The sequence below is a fragment of the Anguilla rostrata genome, chromosome 3 (assembly GCF_018555375.3).
Source record: "Anguilla rostrata isolate EN2019 chromosome 3, ASM1855537v3, whole genome shotgun sequence".
Classification (NCBI taxonomy): domain Eukaryota; kingdom Metazoa; phylum Chordata; class Actinopteri; order Anguilliformes; family Anguillidae; genus Anguilla; species Anguilla rostrata.
Genome location: NC_057935.1, coordinates 59,417,135 through 59,433,322, shown reverse-complemented (window position 1 = coordinate 59,433,322; position 16,188 = coordinate 59,417,135). Strand labels below are relative to the sequence as shown.

Genomic DNA, 16,188 nt, shown 5'->3' with positions numbered 1-16,188 from the left:
GTCTCCAGCTAGTCTGCTCTGATCATGTTTTCCAGGTGAACACATACCATCCCCCTCTAACTGAATTGCTGTCATTTTCTTAGATAGGGTCCATTTTAAGCTTCCTGGGTATGATCAACCATTACCCAGCAATTACCCTATTTCTCCTGTAATTAATTAATAATCCCAATTGTGCCTGTGTTTTTTGAGTTTTGAAATGCCTTTGGACATGAAATGCCTTCACCCCAAAAAGCATTTCATATGAATATTTACATACAAACTGCACATCTTACTTAAGCCCCACAGATCACATAATGAAAGTGTAAGGAATCTTAGTCTTCACTACTGTAAGCTATACAGTTTTCCTTTCCTGACAAAGGCTGTTAGATGCAGACATAGTAAAACGGCAGGGTACCATACAATAACAGAGGAGCAAAAAATTATAAAACTGGAATAAACCATTTCCGAGCTTTAATCACGGAAGAAAGGATTCATTAACGTCACTAGTAAATAGTCTAAATGAAATGGAACCATAACTGAAAAGTATACAAAGGAAATAAAAACCCAGTCTTCTCTGGTCTACAAAGAATCTTTATTTGTTTCTACAATATATTTATTTGTTTATTTTACCTAAAGCATAACTCAAATTAGTGGCCGAATTATTCAATTGAGTGTGTGCGTGTGTGTATAAGCATATGCTAAGGTAATTATAAAAGGTATAAACATGCAAGATAGAAAATGTATAGGTGTATAGTACATGTATAAAAAAAAACACGAAAATTCCTGAAAAGTTATTCCAATACACTGGTTCTGCAAATATTGTAAAACTGGTACCAGAGAAACATATACAGCAAAGAACACTACTATAGAAGCAAAAGCATAATGTAACTGGGATAACTAAATGTATTCTACAGCATTACAGCCTAATGAAACTCAAACATACAAAGCAGCTGCAGCTTATGTCAGGCAACTTGGTAGTGAAAGTATAGCAGCTTGGTTTCCTGCAATAAAGCAGAACTATAAAAAGGCAGTGAAAAGTACCAACAGGGGTGGGGGGTGCTCTCAATCAGTGTCACTTTTCTCCCCCTTCTTCAGCAGCTTCTTCCCTTTTCTTGGTTGAACATCTTCACGCTCCTCCTTGCTCACATTCTGGGTGTTTCTGCGACGAAGCCAGAAGATAAGGTTCAAGACATTGTTTGAGGTCATTGTCAGGAGGAGAGGAAAGGAGGGACAGGGAAGGTCACTGTCTGTAGGGATGGAAATGAAAGGGTGTGTAAAGGATGGTAAAGTGAGTGTGAGACTGGGAAAGAAAATGTGAAGGGAAGGGTGTGTCATCAGTGCTTTTCAAAATCAGTTTTTTTCAGGAATACCATGCATCAATAACCATGGAATTAATATGGACATTTTCTCTCACTTTGAAGGCGCACTGATTTGATAGCACTCTCACTGCACAAAAGTCGGTCTTCAGGTGTTTTGGTATAATTGTCATCCTACTGGCAAGTCTTGAAATAAGTAAAACTCTCACCTCATTGGCAATCTTTCTGTCTTATTAAGCAAAAAGTAATAGAAAAAAGATTTGACATCTGAATATAAAATCATTTATGAAATAATTTTTAAGATTGACTTATGTATTACTCACAGTTCTTGCCGGTATTTGTCCAGCTCTGCAGGTGGAATCAAATCCAGCAGTTCAAAGCTGTCATTTATCTTCTTAAGATGGTCGTAGCGCTCCCTCCCACGGATCTGAAAGGCATGAAGAGGCAGAATTGGACTACATACCAACCACACACAGGTTCTGACAACATCAGTGATGTACGTATATGCAACCGGTTTCACACCAAATGTACTGACACGGCACATGTATGTCACAGCACAAGCTGGGAAACCAGCACTCAAACACACAAAGCACACAAGGCCACAGCCTTAAACAGGCTTCACCTGCAGTGTGAAAATCTCCTCCTCAGAGCTGGAGCTTGATTTGCTTTTCTTGTTCGCCTCTGTTTGGGGGGCAGTCGGAGATACCTCCTTGAAGCCTGAAAGGGGCAAGAGGCGCAGGATCATAATGAGGATGTCGTGACATATCATCTCATTGTTACAGCACAAGCCAGTTTTCCAATGGGAGACAGTGTTGAGCACAAAGACTCCATGGACTTGAAGCATGAACTTACTTCGCCGGCATATCAGGCATTTCTCTGATTTTTCCAGTATTTTGTTCAGGTGTACATTTAGAATATATTACTTATTTAATAATATTCTAACCCGTTTCGGTTTGTGTTAGCTTGCCAGCTAAAATGCAGCTTGTGACATACGGATGTCTTTCCACTTAGATTACTATCTGAGCCGTAACAAAACCCAAGATAACAGAGCCAATATCCAAGTGGTTCGGGTAGAAATCAGATAAGGATTCAGGAGGCAAAATGGTTTACACGATCTTACACCAAAGACAGTGAATCAGCTATGCATGTAGTGTCAATACGTTAGTGACCATTAAGGACACAGGATCCATTACACCATACCAATTAGCCATGGCCAGAATATCAGTACAGGCAGGAAGCACTAGAAAATAATTTTTTTAAATCTGGGAATTTTTATTTACTTATTTTATCCATTTTATTATTTTAACCTTAAATTTACTTTTTTCTTGTTGTACATTGCTTGTTCTCAATCACATTTGCATTTAGATAGAAAGCACTTCTAACTGCATTTACTTGTGTGAATGGTGCTATGTAAATAAAGTTATACTGACTGATGAAAGAACATGTGTGCAGTACTCTAATAACACAAACAGTAACAGGAAATACAACACCTGTGGGTGAAGCTAAAGGTCAGGACTTCCCCAATATGATTAACTGTCGCATTTTACAGCCCCTTCCTGTTTACTCGTACCGCAGGACCTGGATGTGCACTGTGTACATTTATTTTATGAAAAGAAACGACTGATAGGAATGCTTTATGCCTACTGATAAAAAATTTTAAAAAGCCTGAGACTCACGATAGCCATCCTGTACAACTTGGGAACCACTATTGTATGTATGTATGTATGTAATCCAATCCCAACCCCTTCATAAGGAACAAATTGTCAAGTTCAAAGGACCAATTTCAGAGTCTTAACTCATTGAAAGGTCACTAGCAGAATCTAAGTCTGGGTGGCAGACTATAAACAGGAAATTTGCTGGGGGGAAAAAAAAAAAACAGAAAAAACAGCACAGGAGAAGCTCTTGAAGAAAAAAACATTACAACAATATGTGTCAATGAGAAAAACTCTCATACCTTCCACAGCAGATGATTTAAAATATGTTCAAAAAACTACACTGCATTTCATTCAGGTCCAGAGGTTCTCGCTTCCATTTCTGCACAACAGCACAGCTTTTCAAATGACCACAGTCTCCTCCCTTAACGGGAGCAGTCATTCTGTCCTCAGAACCCAAACCACAAACAAATGCCTCAAACCCGCCCCCCCCCCCATGACTCACACCCCTCTCCAGCTCTTACTGCGTTTGGTCCCGCTGCTCTTTTCCTGCCGATTGAGGAAGTTGTCCTCCTCGTTCTTGCGGTCTCGCCCAGGGCAGGCGCACACGCGCACCTCAAAGCAGCGGCGGCCCAGGAGCTCTCCCCTGGAGAGGAAGAGGATGAGATGCAGCACAAATGTGTGAAATGTGTTTTCAAAGCACATGGAGGAACCACCCAAAAACACTGCATGGAGTGTGACAAACAAACAGGACAGACATACTCACCCTTCCGTCTCCAGTGTGATAATGGTTAGAATCGGCCGGCGGTTCATTCCACCCATGCAGCTAGAGTTGCACATGTATTTGTACAGCACCGTGGTGCACTCCGAGCCACACTGCAGACAGACAGAGAAATCAGGTCAGTTGTCTAGTGCGGCACAGAAGGGGTGGAGGCGGGTGGGGTGGGACAAATGGCTGACCTGGGGGGCCTCATATGGAACTACAACACTGTGCCTCTTGGTGTTGGCGTCCTCCATGTAGTGGGCCCGTTGGCAGCCCTCCACCTGGATCAGGTGATTTGGGGGGGCTGTACCTGGGGCAATGGGGGGCGGGGGAGGACAAGCACAAGACCTCCATGAGAGCTGAATTTTTTCCCTCCCCAGTCTGCTTTCTATCCACTGGGTAAGGCACCCAGTCACAACAGACACCCGTGTGCCACTACACGTGGCTCAGTGAAGGGGCCTCACCTTCGCTGTGCTCGGAGGCCTTCTCATGGTGTGGGCACCGGTGCACCAGAGAGGCCACGTGTTCAGCCTTCTTAAACACAGAGGTCGCTCGGATCACTGCGGCCGGCGGAGGGGGGCGATCCACCTGTATCTGAACTGGGCAGGTTTTATCCAGCTGGCAGAACAGCTTGTTTAGATCTGGGGAAAACTGCAGAGGAAAGAGGGGTTTCAAGGGGATGTAGTTTGACGATCATGTGACAGCTTGCCGTAGGCAGGCAGTCACATGATAGTGAAACTGCATCCCCTTGAACTACTTTTAAATCACCAATGCAAAAGCACAATCCAAAGGACTAAATCAATACAATTCAATGAAGTTAGTACACATGAAGGAAAATGGAATCATCATTCATAGACCACTGTATTTAGTATTATGAAGAAAACAGTGAAGAGCTTGACCATTAGGAGACATCAACATTTTCTACACAAACATCTCAGCTTACTTTAATTAATAAGACTTAATGCAGCCTTTTCATTAAACACATCAAGCTGATTGATATTGATATTACAGTTCTCAAGGGGCCTGAAAAATCAAGTCCGACCCAACCCAAATCAATTATCATACTGTAAATTCTTGGTCTGAATTCGACCCAGGTTCAGCGCCCGATGGGCTTCGGGCTGACTTTGAGAACTCTAATTGATATCATGTTATTAATATCCAGCAGATGGCATTTATACCTGTGTGTAGACTGTACCCTCTCACAGAACATAAGTCCTTTCTTCCATTCTGCATCAGTGCTTATTCCTTTAGCATTGTAAATTTTGTTCCAGTCAGTATATTTTGTTGGCAGGACCTCAGGATTTGAGTGCCTTTAGACATGCGGCAGGATCACAATCTGCTCAGATTTCCCCAGCTAGTGCACAGCAAAACTACACATTCCCCTCCCCCCATCCTACCCACAGAGAACAAGTCGTGGCATGTCTTAGACCAGACCACAGGCAGACAGACTAAAAGCAAGTGCGAGTGTGTATGAATTTAAATATGTTGAGGAACATTTTGAGTGCGTTATCATTCATTAATGTATCAAATACAACCAGTAGAATTCTATGGACTGATAAATAAGAGCATTATACCCTGGACCTCTACAGATTAGTCCAGGTTAAGAGAATATTTCTCCTGCATAACAGAAAATAAGCAACTAAAGGTAACTAAAGCAAAAACATACCTTTTTTCCATTCCAAAGTTTCAGGTGCTTATGGGTGGTTCAATATTAGCACAGTTTTTCCATAAAAATCCTGATTAGGTGCACTTATCCAGCTTCCTTTCTCATACCAAGAGTCAGGACCCACACACAAACAGGAATTTAGGCAAAGACGACCCAGAATGAAAGACGGGAATAAAGGCAATCCAACAGTTTATACAGTGGGAGGGCAGCACTCTTAACTCTGTCCTCATCGAGAAACACAAAATCTCTTCAAACAATGGCAATGGCAGAGTCCCACAACTCCCCCCATACCTTTTATACATTACTACATGAACTCACTTCAGTTACATGTAATTATGGAGGTGTGCCGCCCCTCCCAGTCACACAGTATTCCATGCTCTTTCTGCCTATGGGGTAGGTAAAAACACTGCTCATTTACACTACTCATTTAGCAGCAAAACGCTGTTACGCTACCATCCATGTCATACAGAAAGCACATATGAAAAAGCATGGTTTTGCTTTGTACCACCTCACGTAGGGGTGCCTCAAAAACTAGTCTTTGGAGGATTTTCTATACTGTAGCTAATGGACATGCCTCGTCAAGTTTTCGAATCATTAATCACAAATTACCACCGAGAAAACATAAGAGCTGGATGAACAAAAGCCAGTACCTTACTCCATACAGATACGAGCATCACACCAGTAAAATAAAATATTTTTTCAGATTTTTACATTCCCTCTAGTGGTGTCTCATTACTAGCACCCCCACACCCCCACACCCACCAAGCTGCATTTGCTGCTCTACTATTACCATCACAAGACTACACATCGCTTCATAGCAACAGTGGAAAACAGCTTAGGGGAACCCCTCTCAATCTTTGGATTTTTGACACCATCAAAGAAAGTAATTAATTCATTTTAACAACTTATCTTTATATCATACATCAATGTGTGTCTAATGCTCATGGTGACTGGCAACAGAGTACAAAAGATATGCAGTGGTTTACCCTGTAAATACTATGTGTGAAAGATGCTCTGTTCAGGTGTTGCTGATGTTTTTAAAAAGGGGATCGAGCCTGCTGCAAAATGCAAGAATCTCTAAAGACAATACATAGTATGATAAAAAAAAAGATTTCACCTAATCTCCATAGATGAAAGAGAATCTCAAGATTTACAACAAATAACTTTGCCAAAAAAGTCACATGTTCATAAAAAACATGTTTAAATCTTTCTTTACAAACATCTAAAATGTATACATGTATACAATATCTTCCCTGATATTTTCATGCAAGTTTTTCACCTCTCTCAACATCTCAAATTGTTTTAGTTCTCTGCAGGTAGGCCTACTACACAATTACAAAAGAGTTCAATAGATACAGAATTGATATCATAATAATGAAAAATCGCTTTTTCTATCAAGTTAGGTGCCAAATAATGCTCAAAGACAACTGGGCATTAAACATACAACAATGAAGAATTTGAACCTATATTTATGTTTTTATGATAATTACGCAATGGTAATTACCATCATGTAATGGCACATTTAAACAGTATTAACCCAACATCCCAATGTGTAAAAAATGAGAAATTCAGCCAAATGGCCACCCCTAATATTTCAGAAACACCATGATGACCATGTGGCCTTTGTGTGCACACTGTGGATGACACTGTAGCAGAGGTTCAGTAATCACTTTTGAAATATTTCGTCATGGAGAGCATTGATCCCAAGAAAGCAAATAAATGGGACTTCCTTCTCTATCTGTGAAGGGTACTGATGCCCACTACTGGCGTACACTATGAAATCGTGCTTCCAACAAGCAAAGTGAATGCCATTAATAAAAGAGGAGACTTTAATAAAAACTCCAGAAGTCCGCACAAAACTGTTTTCTTAAAGCCTCTTCCACAAGGTTTCGGCCGGCTCCTGCCATGTCATATTATATATATATATATATGTGTAAATATTTTTGATGTTAACAAATCAAATGAAAGTGCAATTACAAAATTATCAAATAAGCAAATGAAATAACCAAATATAACGCAGTGTTATATATTGAATGTGACATAGACAGGCCCCAGCATATGGTACTAGGGGTGTCCCAATCCAGTTTTCCGTCTCCTGATTCAATCAGAGTACATTCAGGAGCTGCTGATGCCGATATTTCGTGTCATTAGTCTTTTTTAAATTATTCAACAGCTACACATAATACACAGCTATAAACAAGAACACCCAGTTTGGCTTAAAATCAGTAAAACAATTCCAGGGCAGGCTGTGTCAGAAAGTAGAGGCAAAGCTTTCTGACACTCAGTCCAGAAGCATCTATCATCATTTGTTTTATCGAGCATTTAAATAAATGCATTTTTGAGATTAAAAGGGCAGTTTGTGCAGCACAATAAGCCACTCAGTGACATACGGGATTGAAAGCACGTGTGTATGTGCATTTGCGCGTGAACACAGGGTGGCGTACGCAGGCTGATGTTGGACTTACCGTGCATGTGACAGACTTGGCAGTGCCAGACTTCAGAAAGCGTAGCTGGAAACCCAGCGCTCCCGGGTAGTCAGTTGTGGATGGCACAGTTGAGCTGAGGGCAGCATCGCCATTAAAAGCAGATACAGATGGCTGTGGCGGCAGGGTTGTGGGCAAGTCAAAAACCCCCGCATCAATGCTCTCCTGTAGAGGAGTCTCCGACAAAAGCTACATAAAGACATAATATTTCCACAGATATGATATACTTAGTATAAATGTATCCTGGCATTACGATTAGATGATAGCGCATTGACCCCAACCCCAGCCCAGGCCAAAGAAAATGCAAGAGTGGTGGCCCTATTATTATGTTCAAACACAGACACAGGCACGCACGCACACACACATTGAGGTATTAATGGCTAGTCAGGCACGCACGCGCACACACACACACACGTCGAGGTATTAATGGCTATTCAGGCAAACTTACACTCTCCAGGTGCCAACCATCATTCACACTCAAAGGTTCGTGGATGGCGGCTGGAGGACACCTAAGGAAAAGAAGATGTGTATTAATTTCGAAAAACAAATTATCAGAAGCAGGAGATCAACAGCACTTTAAGGTGAATGGCAGACCATCAGCTTTGTTGTCCTTGCAGGACTCTTTTCAGTTTCATTAATTCAACAGGCACCTCAGAGAGGGCAGTCACTCCTGCCTGTGCAACAGGGAAGTGGTGTTGGGTTCCCTCTAGTGCCACAAACTTACATCATCTTCCATAACTCCTGAAATGACTCCTGGCTCAGGGGAAGGGACTCGGCCTCCTGCTCAGTCATTTCTCCTTTCTGCCTTTCACTCAGGCACACGCTCTCTGGACAGATGCACCATGCAAAGCTAAAGGAGCGAAGGACAGGGCAGAGGCTAAGGTTAGAAAATAACTGCAGAACCTCCATGAGGAGTTCAAATGAGTTAAGCTGAGAAGCACGAGATTTGGACAAACTTCACTCGTCTGAGCTGAAGCAGAACAACTGAGCACAAGAGGCAGAAGGTGGTTGCCTGTTCTCTCCCTTGCTTGCACAAGGGAGAGAACAGACAAAGCAGGGAGGTTGTTAGGAATATAAATGCAACAGTAATGCACATCAATCTGAGTGTGAACCTGAACACTGCACTGGGGCTAGCCCTACAGATCTCATTAATTAAAACAGTCTGGTAACACCATTATCAGACAGATGCAGCCTTTGCCGCTTGAGATACCAAAAAAATCTGCAACACAACAAATTTATTATTTTCATCACATACTATTGGAAGTGTGCTAACTGATTATAAAAAAAATTAATTAATGTTTGAAGTCCAAATGTATGCGATTAAAAACAGCACCTGACGTTTAGAAAAAGTGCATTTCGGGGATTCAGCAAAGCAACACACAAAAGACATGAGGACACCTTCCGAGAAACTCAAGTATATGTAATCACTCATATCTGTACAATATTACGAAGACACGGAAATGATCAACGCTCTATACAAATATAAGCCTAAGAAAAGTGTCGATAAGCAAGACAGCTAATGAGCTTCCCATTGAAAATCTCAGCTAAACTCCACGCCGCGGGTTTGCTACGGTTAAAATTTCTCCAGTATTCCCTGAACGAGACCTAACGCCACATTCTTTAATATCCACTTTTAAAGCCTCAATCAAGACCCAATTATCGAGATCGTCTGTTTTACCGACCTTAACTACCCATTAGTTAAGATATTGTCGGATAGCTATACCTCTCTAAGTCACCTCTGTTTCCGAAATTTGATACATTTCTGAGCTCTCTCTGCACTTAAGTAGTAGATGTCAAACATACTTTTAAAGATCGAGGTAAACGAGTACAGAACGAAACATTTCGCATATTTTACCTTTAGAAAAAGTTCCCTGTCTAAATTTCGGAATTCCCCGAAAATTTGTAGGAGGAGCCATCTAGAGTTCAAAGGTGATTTGTCAGGTGCTCACAAATACTCGCCAATCACAGGCACGAAAATCAAATGAGCGAAGAGCGCGTAATTACAGGTCTCAACTCAAAACCTCAACCGGACAGGGTGCGCGTTCTTAAACAGTTCTGTGGTTTTATGTGCTTGAATTTGATAGCAGAGTGAGTTCAGAAAATTCAGACCATGTTGCAATAAATACAACAGAAATTAAGGCAGTTCCCCTTGCATTACAGTGGATAATAGGGGAAGTACCGCCAATAAAACAGGTTACAGGTTCAGATTCAAGTGCAGCTATGTTGTTTAAATCCTTTTCATCTAGATGCAGAGAGGACATATATGAAATATTACACTCATTGTTTAGAATTAACAAACTTGGTATTTATGGTCAGTTTTCGTGGATCATGGGTCATGTGGGGATTGAGGGAAATGAAAGGGTGGACAAATTTGTCAATGGAAGTTTAAATAGGAAGATTATAGGTTTAGTGATTCCCGTTAGTAAAGAAGAGGCAAAAGTATTAATCTGGCATCAAATTAAGAAACAGTAGCAGGTGAGATAGAATAAGGGTACAAAAGTTTGATACTTATATCACATTCAAAGGACAGTTGGAATTATCAAATCATTAGTAAGTAACTGGAAAGAAGAGTTTATAGTAAGCAGGTTAAGGCTAGGCCATACAAAGTTAAATTCATCATTACGGCTAATGAAAAAACACCCAACTGGCAAAATTCACAGGAGAGACAAAGACTGTGTAAATAACTTAAAGAAGAAGGAATTACCAACAGGGACCTTCAATCAGTTTTCATCACTCCCTCTTGAAGCACAGTATTCAAAAGGATATTCTCATTCTTGCAAATATCTGAACTGATTACATGATTTAAACAATCTCCTAACACCTTCAGTAGGTGGCCGTAAAACTCACTGAATGGATGTGACCGCCATTAAAACTGAAGAATAATAATGGCGAGAGGTGAAATGGCAGTATTTGAGTTTCCTATGTCATTAGTTTGTTGTAAGAAGCCAGCTGGCAGTTTGACTTATTCAGACAATTCAGAACTATGTTGCAGCCATTTCTGGTTTTATTTTGACTGCTTTAGTGTTGTGGTACATAAAAGAGAGTTTGTTTTTGGGTTGTTACATTAACCTGCCTTGGCTGAAATTTCTAGTTGGTAGCAATGTTGCCAGGAGTTTAAAATCCCTAGCCTAAGAAATCAAAGCCATGAATTTGTACTGTCAACATATAAGATAATGGCCACTTAACCACTGTTTAAGCATTTTTCATTCTAATAGTTGTTCAGAGCTTAGAGCAATAGTTCTAGAGTTTTTATAAATATATTTCGCATTTTACTGTAAGTATTCAATTGTCCCAGTTTTTGTGTGCAATGAAGAATATATGAGTTGGTTACAGAAGTTTCTGATGACTTACCAGCTTTACATGGCTGGTATTGAGGCTTTTGGTGTTTGTGATCTAAAGCAAGAAAATACACGTCAAGTAACTCAAAAGTAGCCTGTACAGTCACATACCTTCAGAGGTTGTATGTGCATAGTCTGTATTACCCAATTATTCTTAAAAATATATATTTTTTAATTTTTAGAAAATATTTTTTTGGTTGGAACCATTTCCTATTGTATATGCAACCTGAGATGGAAATAACAATATTTATTTCCAATATTAATGTTTATTATTTTGAATAAATGCAATAAAAATGTATGAATTTGTTCATATACAGCCTATAACATTTGGGGAAAAAATGTCACTGTACATATTGCTTTTTGGGGTTACTTGGAACATATTTTGCTTTAAACAACAAACCCCCAAATGCCCCAATAGCAATCGGTGTAAAGCTGACCCACTAACAGAAATGTCTGTAAATATTTAAACTATTCTTCATTGCTAAGAAAAACTGTCTGGGTCAATCAAAACATATACTAACGCTGAAATAATTTAATGCTGGAAAGCACATTCAGTCAAGACACCACGTTGTGGTTTATGGATGAGCCTCACAACATCAGATTGACTCCAGACTGTGCCAGTGCTAACTGTGGGCAGTAGCTCAATAAGCCGATGTGTAGTTGGCTATTGTGTCGCCCAGGGTATGGGAGGGTTCTGTCGGTTAGGTGTCCGCGTTCATCGCTCCCTAGCTACCCTCACTGCTCGTCAATAGGGCGCCATTGGACTACATGTCAAAGCCACATATGAAAGGTATTCCTTCGACCCTCTGTGGGTTTGGCTGCAGAGTGTTTCCCATGCAATGAATTGTATGGGAAAAATAATTTTCGGTATTTACACACTATAGTTTTGTATTCGTTTTATTTTTATTTTTTCTTGTAAATGTCAAAGTGACATACAGCCAACTTTCCTTATGCTGCGTCAGCTGACACCACCCCCCCCCCCCCCTTCTGGTAGCTTGTAGCCAGCTTATGTAGAGCAGAACATGGAGGACAGTGCCTGAACGGGAACATAATTGGAAGGACAGTCGTGCGACCATATCTGTGCCAGCTACTGAAATATTCAAATATTTTAGGTTTTTCTAAATCTTGTTGTAATGCACCGTTTCTACAAAGAATGTGTCCTCTGCCCTAACCAAGACTGCAAAGTTATCAACATTTTTTGCATTAGCAAGCATTTAGCAAGCATGAGCATTCACCCAGCTAACGTTAGTTTAGATAGCCTACCTAATGAAAACATTAACATAAAAAAAAATCTTGTTTAAAAAAAGGAGGAGGAGGAAGGAGAAACTGCGCCACAGATAGGTTGCCATAACATTACTTTTATACTAACAGTTAAAGTTAACAGTTAGGCCTACTTACTTTAATTGAAATTGATGAAAATAATTTTGTTTAGAAATAAGGGCATTTTGGATATCAGGCACCAATGATTTTAAAGCCCTTAACGTATATTGAAAATTTGTACGTGATCATGTTATCCTCGAAATAATTAGCATAAAGGTTATAGTCTGTTAGCATAAAGGTTAACTGAGCTCATACTGCCAAAAATTGCAGTAAATTGCATTCTGTTCATTATCTCTGTCGCTGGTACAGATTGATGCGAAAAGTGCCATACAGACTTTATTTTCAGATGGAGGCATAGCCATAGTAAAAATAAATAAATAAAGTGCCCAAACACAAATGTGAACTCTGTACAGCAAAATATAATAAGCTCTTAACAGTTACAATACAATTTAATAAATCGTACAAAAAATCCCTCCCCTCCCGAAATACGTAGGCTACGTATGTAAATTCTCTGACTGAAAAAACTGAAATAATTTTTTAAAACTGCTGTAAGAATTGGTGTAATGTTTTCAATTCAAATAATTGTAATTTGTATTTTGTATGTACATTAGGCTATGTTACAGGGTAAAATAAACAGCTAGTTTAGTTGACAATGAATTTTGCATTTTGAATTTATATTTTCCAACATGTATTCTGAAGTGGTGGTAGGCCTCCTGTATGACAAAAGTTAAATATTTTAATGGCCTTTTGATATACCCTATTGTAGTCATGTGATGTATACCACCATATTGCCTCCATTGAAAACCATTCATTCTGGTGCATTTCACTGCATACAAAACTGCATAAATAGCAAACTTCCAAACAGATATTTTCAAAATACACCTCATTGCAACCTACACAGAAAGAGGCTGTAATTAGGTGTATGTCTATTATGTAATCATCAAAGACCCAGGGAGGTTTAATGCAATCAATGTCGAAAATCCCTGTTCATATTTGGGTTAATTTGGATGTGTGGAAAAACCAGACTTTTCTCTATTTATGTTCTCGTTTGCTCTGCTTTGTACTCATACTCATTGTGAAATCTACCACTTCTGTCCATATAACCACAATACAGAGAGCAATTTTTCACATCAGACCACAATTTATGATATTAGGATACATACACTCATTATCACACTTCCAGATTGACTGTTTTCGCATAGGCTGCTCTCCAGAATGTAATTCCATCTTACACATTTTATAAATCACTCACACAATCCTCTAATTTCCTGAAATACAGTACTACCTTTGCGGTGTATTATAAAATAAATATAAAGCATGTGTCGAGTCTATCATTTATTTTTACCACAAATTGTGCACGTATGAAAATGTTTACATAGTAGGTTACAGTGTTGTGAAAAAGTATTTTCCCCCTTCCTGATTTCCTCTATTATTGCATATTTGTCACACTGAATGGTTTCAAATCTTTAGACAAAAAATTTCATTAAATAAATAAAATCATGATTTATGATTTATTTTACTTGTTTTATTCCATTAAATTCATTGAGCTATATATACTATATATGTTCTGTTGGTTATTTTTTGGACTAATGTTTTCCGGAAGATGTGTGTATAAAAAGCTAAATAAAATGTATTTTACCTGTTTTGTTAATTTATCAATTAACAACAGCTTTAGCACAACTAACACAATTCTATCTCTGGCCTGAAATTCTATCTCTGGCCTGAAATTCTCAACTGTTTTGTAAGGGCTATGTTGAAAACAAACTTGTCAGTCTCCTGTTTTGGCATGTTATCTCAGTTGAGCATGCAAGAGAATTTATTTAAGCTTCATTCTAAACCTAATCTGAGTTAATTATATATTAGATATATTTTGAAATATACTGCTTCAGTTTATTTAATGTTGCATGCAATGTTTACATATAAATGTTTTCTGAAGAGGTAGGCCATGATAAAAGGGAAAATAGATTTAAGTTGGCCTTAATAAAAGACTGAGAAACACTGATCGAGTATGAAATGGCAGTAAAATGGCCTGCTGAAAAAAAAAAAGTGATTTGTATTGTGAAGCACATTACCTGCTCAGGATTTTAAAAAGTTTTTAAACTAATAGTTAGTGATAAATAGTTAATACACCTCATAAGGATGGAACGTGTAACAGGTGAGAGGGCCGAACTTGCTTTGTGAATACAGTCACTTTAGTTTAATATGACTTTAAATTCACAATATAATAACTGCAAGGTTTAATGGAGCATTACAAAATGGCCTCCACTGAAAGCTTCCGGAATGCCATTTGAAAAAGATGTGACGTATATCCATTACAGTATAATGGTAAATAAATGTAATTTCATAATAATGTTTATTTTTATATTTCATACTGGTCATTAACCGATTTCCTTGATGAAAAACACCAGTTTTGTTTAAATAGGTAAAACACATTCCATAAAGTGTAAATGATATTGAAACCAAATTGATCTTCTTTTATAAAATTTCATAACAAATAAACTGAGCCAATGTACAGTTTTAAATTATTCGCGATACTATGTTCAACTGTTCACTCATAACAAATATTAATAAAAACGAATCAAAAATCACTTCTAAATATCATACATATTTTCATACTATGAAAGACAGGGCTGTTTAACACAGCAGCAAATGGCACTAACAGTGAAAGTAAATTAAAAAATGTATATCGTTGTTTTTTTAAATAAAAATGTAAAAATATTCTTCAAAATGCCCTGTCCATAATTTCCTTAGATCACCTAACCTGTCTCTCTCTCACACAGACCTATGAAATGGCGCCCTTCTCTCTGAACTCATAATACATTTGCTACGTATGTAGGCCCGTATGAAAAATAGAACCCACTAAATGATTTTTCTATAAATGGAAACAGCACAGGGTCATTCTTTTGAAGGAAAAACAATGTGACAAGAATGAACCAACAAAATACGATGCTGTGATAATGCAAATAATTTCTCCACTAACTGCCATCAAGCACATGTTATTGCCACACAGCTAAACAGAGCCCTCTTCCTTGGCAATATAATACTACAGACAAAGCACACCATTTTAACTTCAGGAACATTAACTAAACTGAAAAATATACCTCATATAATTCGGAACTCGGAAATTAAAAATACGAAAGTATGGTAATGCAGGCTGAATAGAAGCAGTTAAGATCTAAGATGGCATAACCAACCTTAGAAGGCTGCGCTCTGAAGGTGGACCTTCTCCCAACTCAAAATTTAAGGGATCTGTAAATAACAGTGTTGAATCCGAATCCATGGCTCGGAATTTCGGACACCCAAAACGGGGCGATTGCCCCTCCATCTATGTTAAATAAAAACCGGAAGCGGAGGTTGTCATAAATTGGGGTGGGCGGAGGGGGGTACCAAATAAGAGGGAAAAACGTCAGGAAAATTAACAAAAATGCCGCCTTCATCAACCAATGAAAATGGATGAAAAGCCTAGGGGTCTAACAAGGCGCCAAATATGCCTTTCTGTGGCCCCAGTGTCCCCCAAATCAATGACAACACATATCAGTATCAGTACAAGTATCAGCCATTAAAAGTTAGGAGACTAAGAAAGAGGGGGGAAGTAGAAAGTGTTTGGCAGTAGGTATCGTATAATTAAGAGAATAAATTAGCATTACCAGAGATTTCAAATGTAGGTCCTG

At 38.9% G+C, this 16,188-nt stretch overlaps 1 protein-coding gene across 5 annotated transcripts; it reads right to left on the bottom strand.

Annotated features, from left to right (window-relative positions):
* Positions 1-549: 549 nt before the first annotated feature.
* Positions 550-16,188, bottom strand: LOC135251404 (cellular tumor antigen p53-like). Of its 5 annotated transcripts, none has more exons than XM_064328815.1 (11): positions 16,165-16,188; positions 8,584-8,709; positions 8,308-8,368; positions 7,842-8,048; positions 4,175-4,361; positions 3,908-4,020; positions 3,714-3,823; positions 3,472-3,593; positions 1,918-2,012; positions 1,619-1,722; positions 550-1,138 (listed from the first exon to the last, which is right to left on the bottom strand). In XM_064328815.1, exons 2-11 carry the CDS (start codon positions 8,649-8,651, stop codon positions 1,042-1,044), a joined length of 1,164 nt encoding a protein of 387 aa, XP_064184885.1. In that variant the 5' UTR covers positions 8,652-8,709; positions 16,165-16,188; the 3' UTR covers positions 550-1,041. The 5 variants fall into 5 exon arrangements, with proteins under 5 accessions (XP_064184885.1, XP_064184882.1, XP_064184884.1 ...); XM_064328812.1 differs by lacking the exon at positions 16,165-16,188 and adding an exon at positions 15,712-15,812; XM_064328814.1 differs by lacking the exon at positions 16,165-16,188 and adding an exon at positions 9,715-9,811.

Bases quoted from the DNA above. Each gene is read 5' to 3' on its own strand.
- LOC135251404 (XM_064328812.1), bottom strand. From the start codon at position 15,797: ATGGATTCGGATTCAACACTGTTATTTACAGATCCCTTAAATTTTGAG. The intron at 8,369-8,583 runs GTAAGTTTGTGG...TCTTTTCCTTAG, and splicing joins CAGGAGTTATGGAAGATGAT to GTGTCCTCCAGCCGCCATCC. The intron at 8,049-8,307 runs GTAAGTTTGCCT...GTCTTTATGTAG, and splicing joins ATGGTTGGCACCTGGAGAGT to CTTTTGTCGGAGACTCCTCT.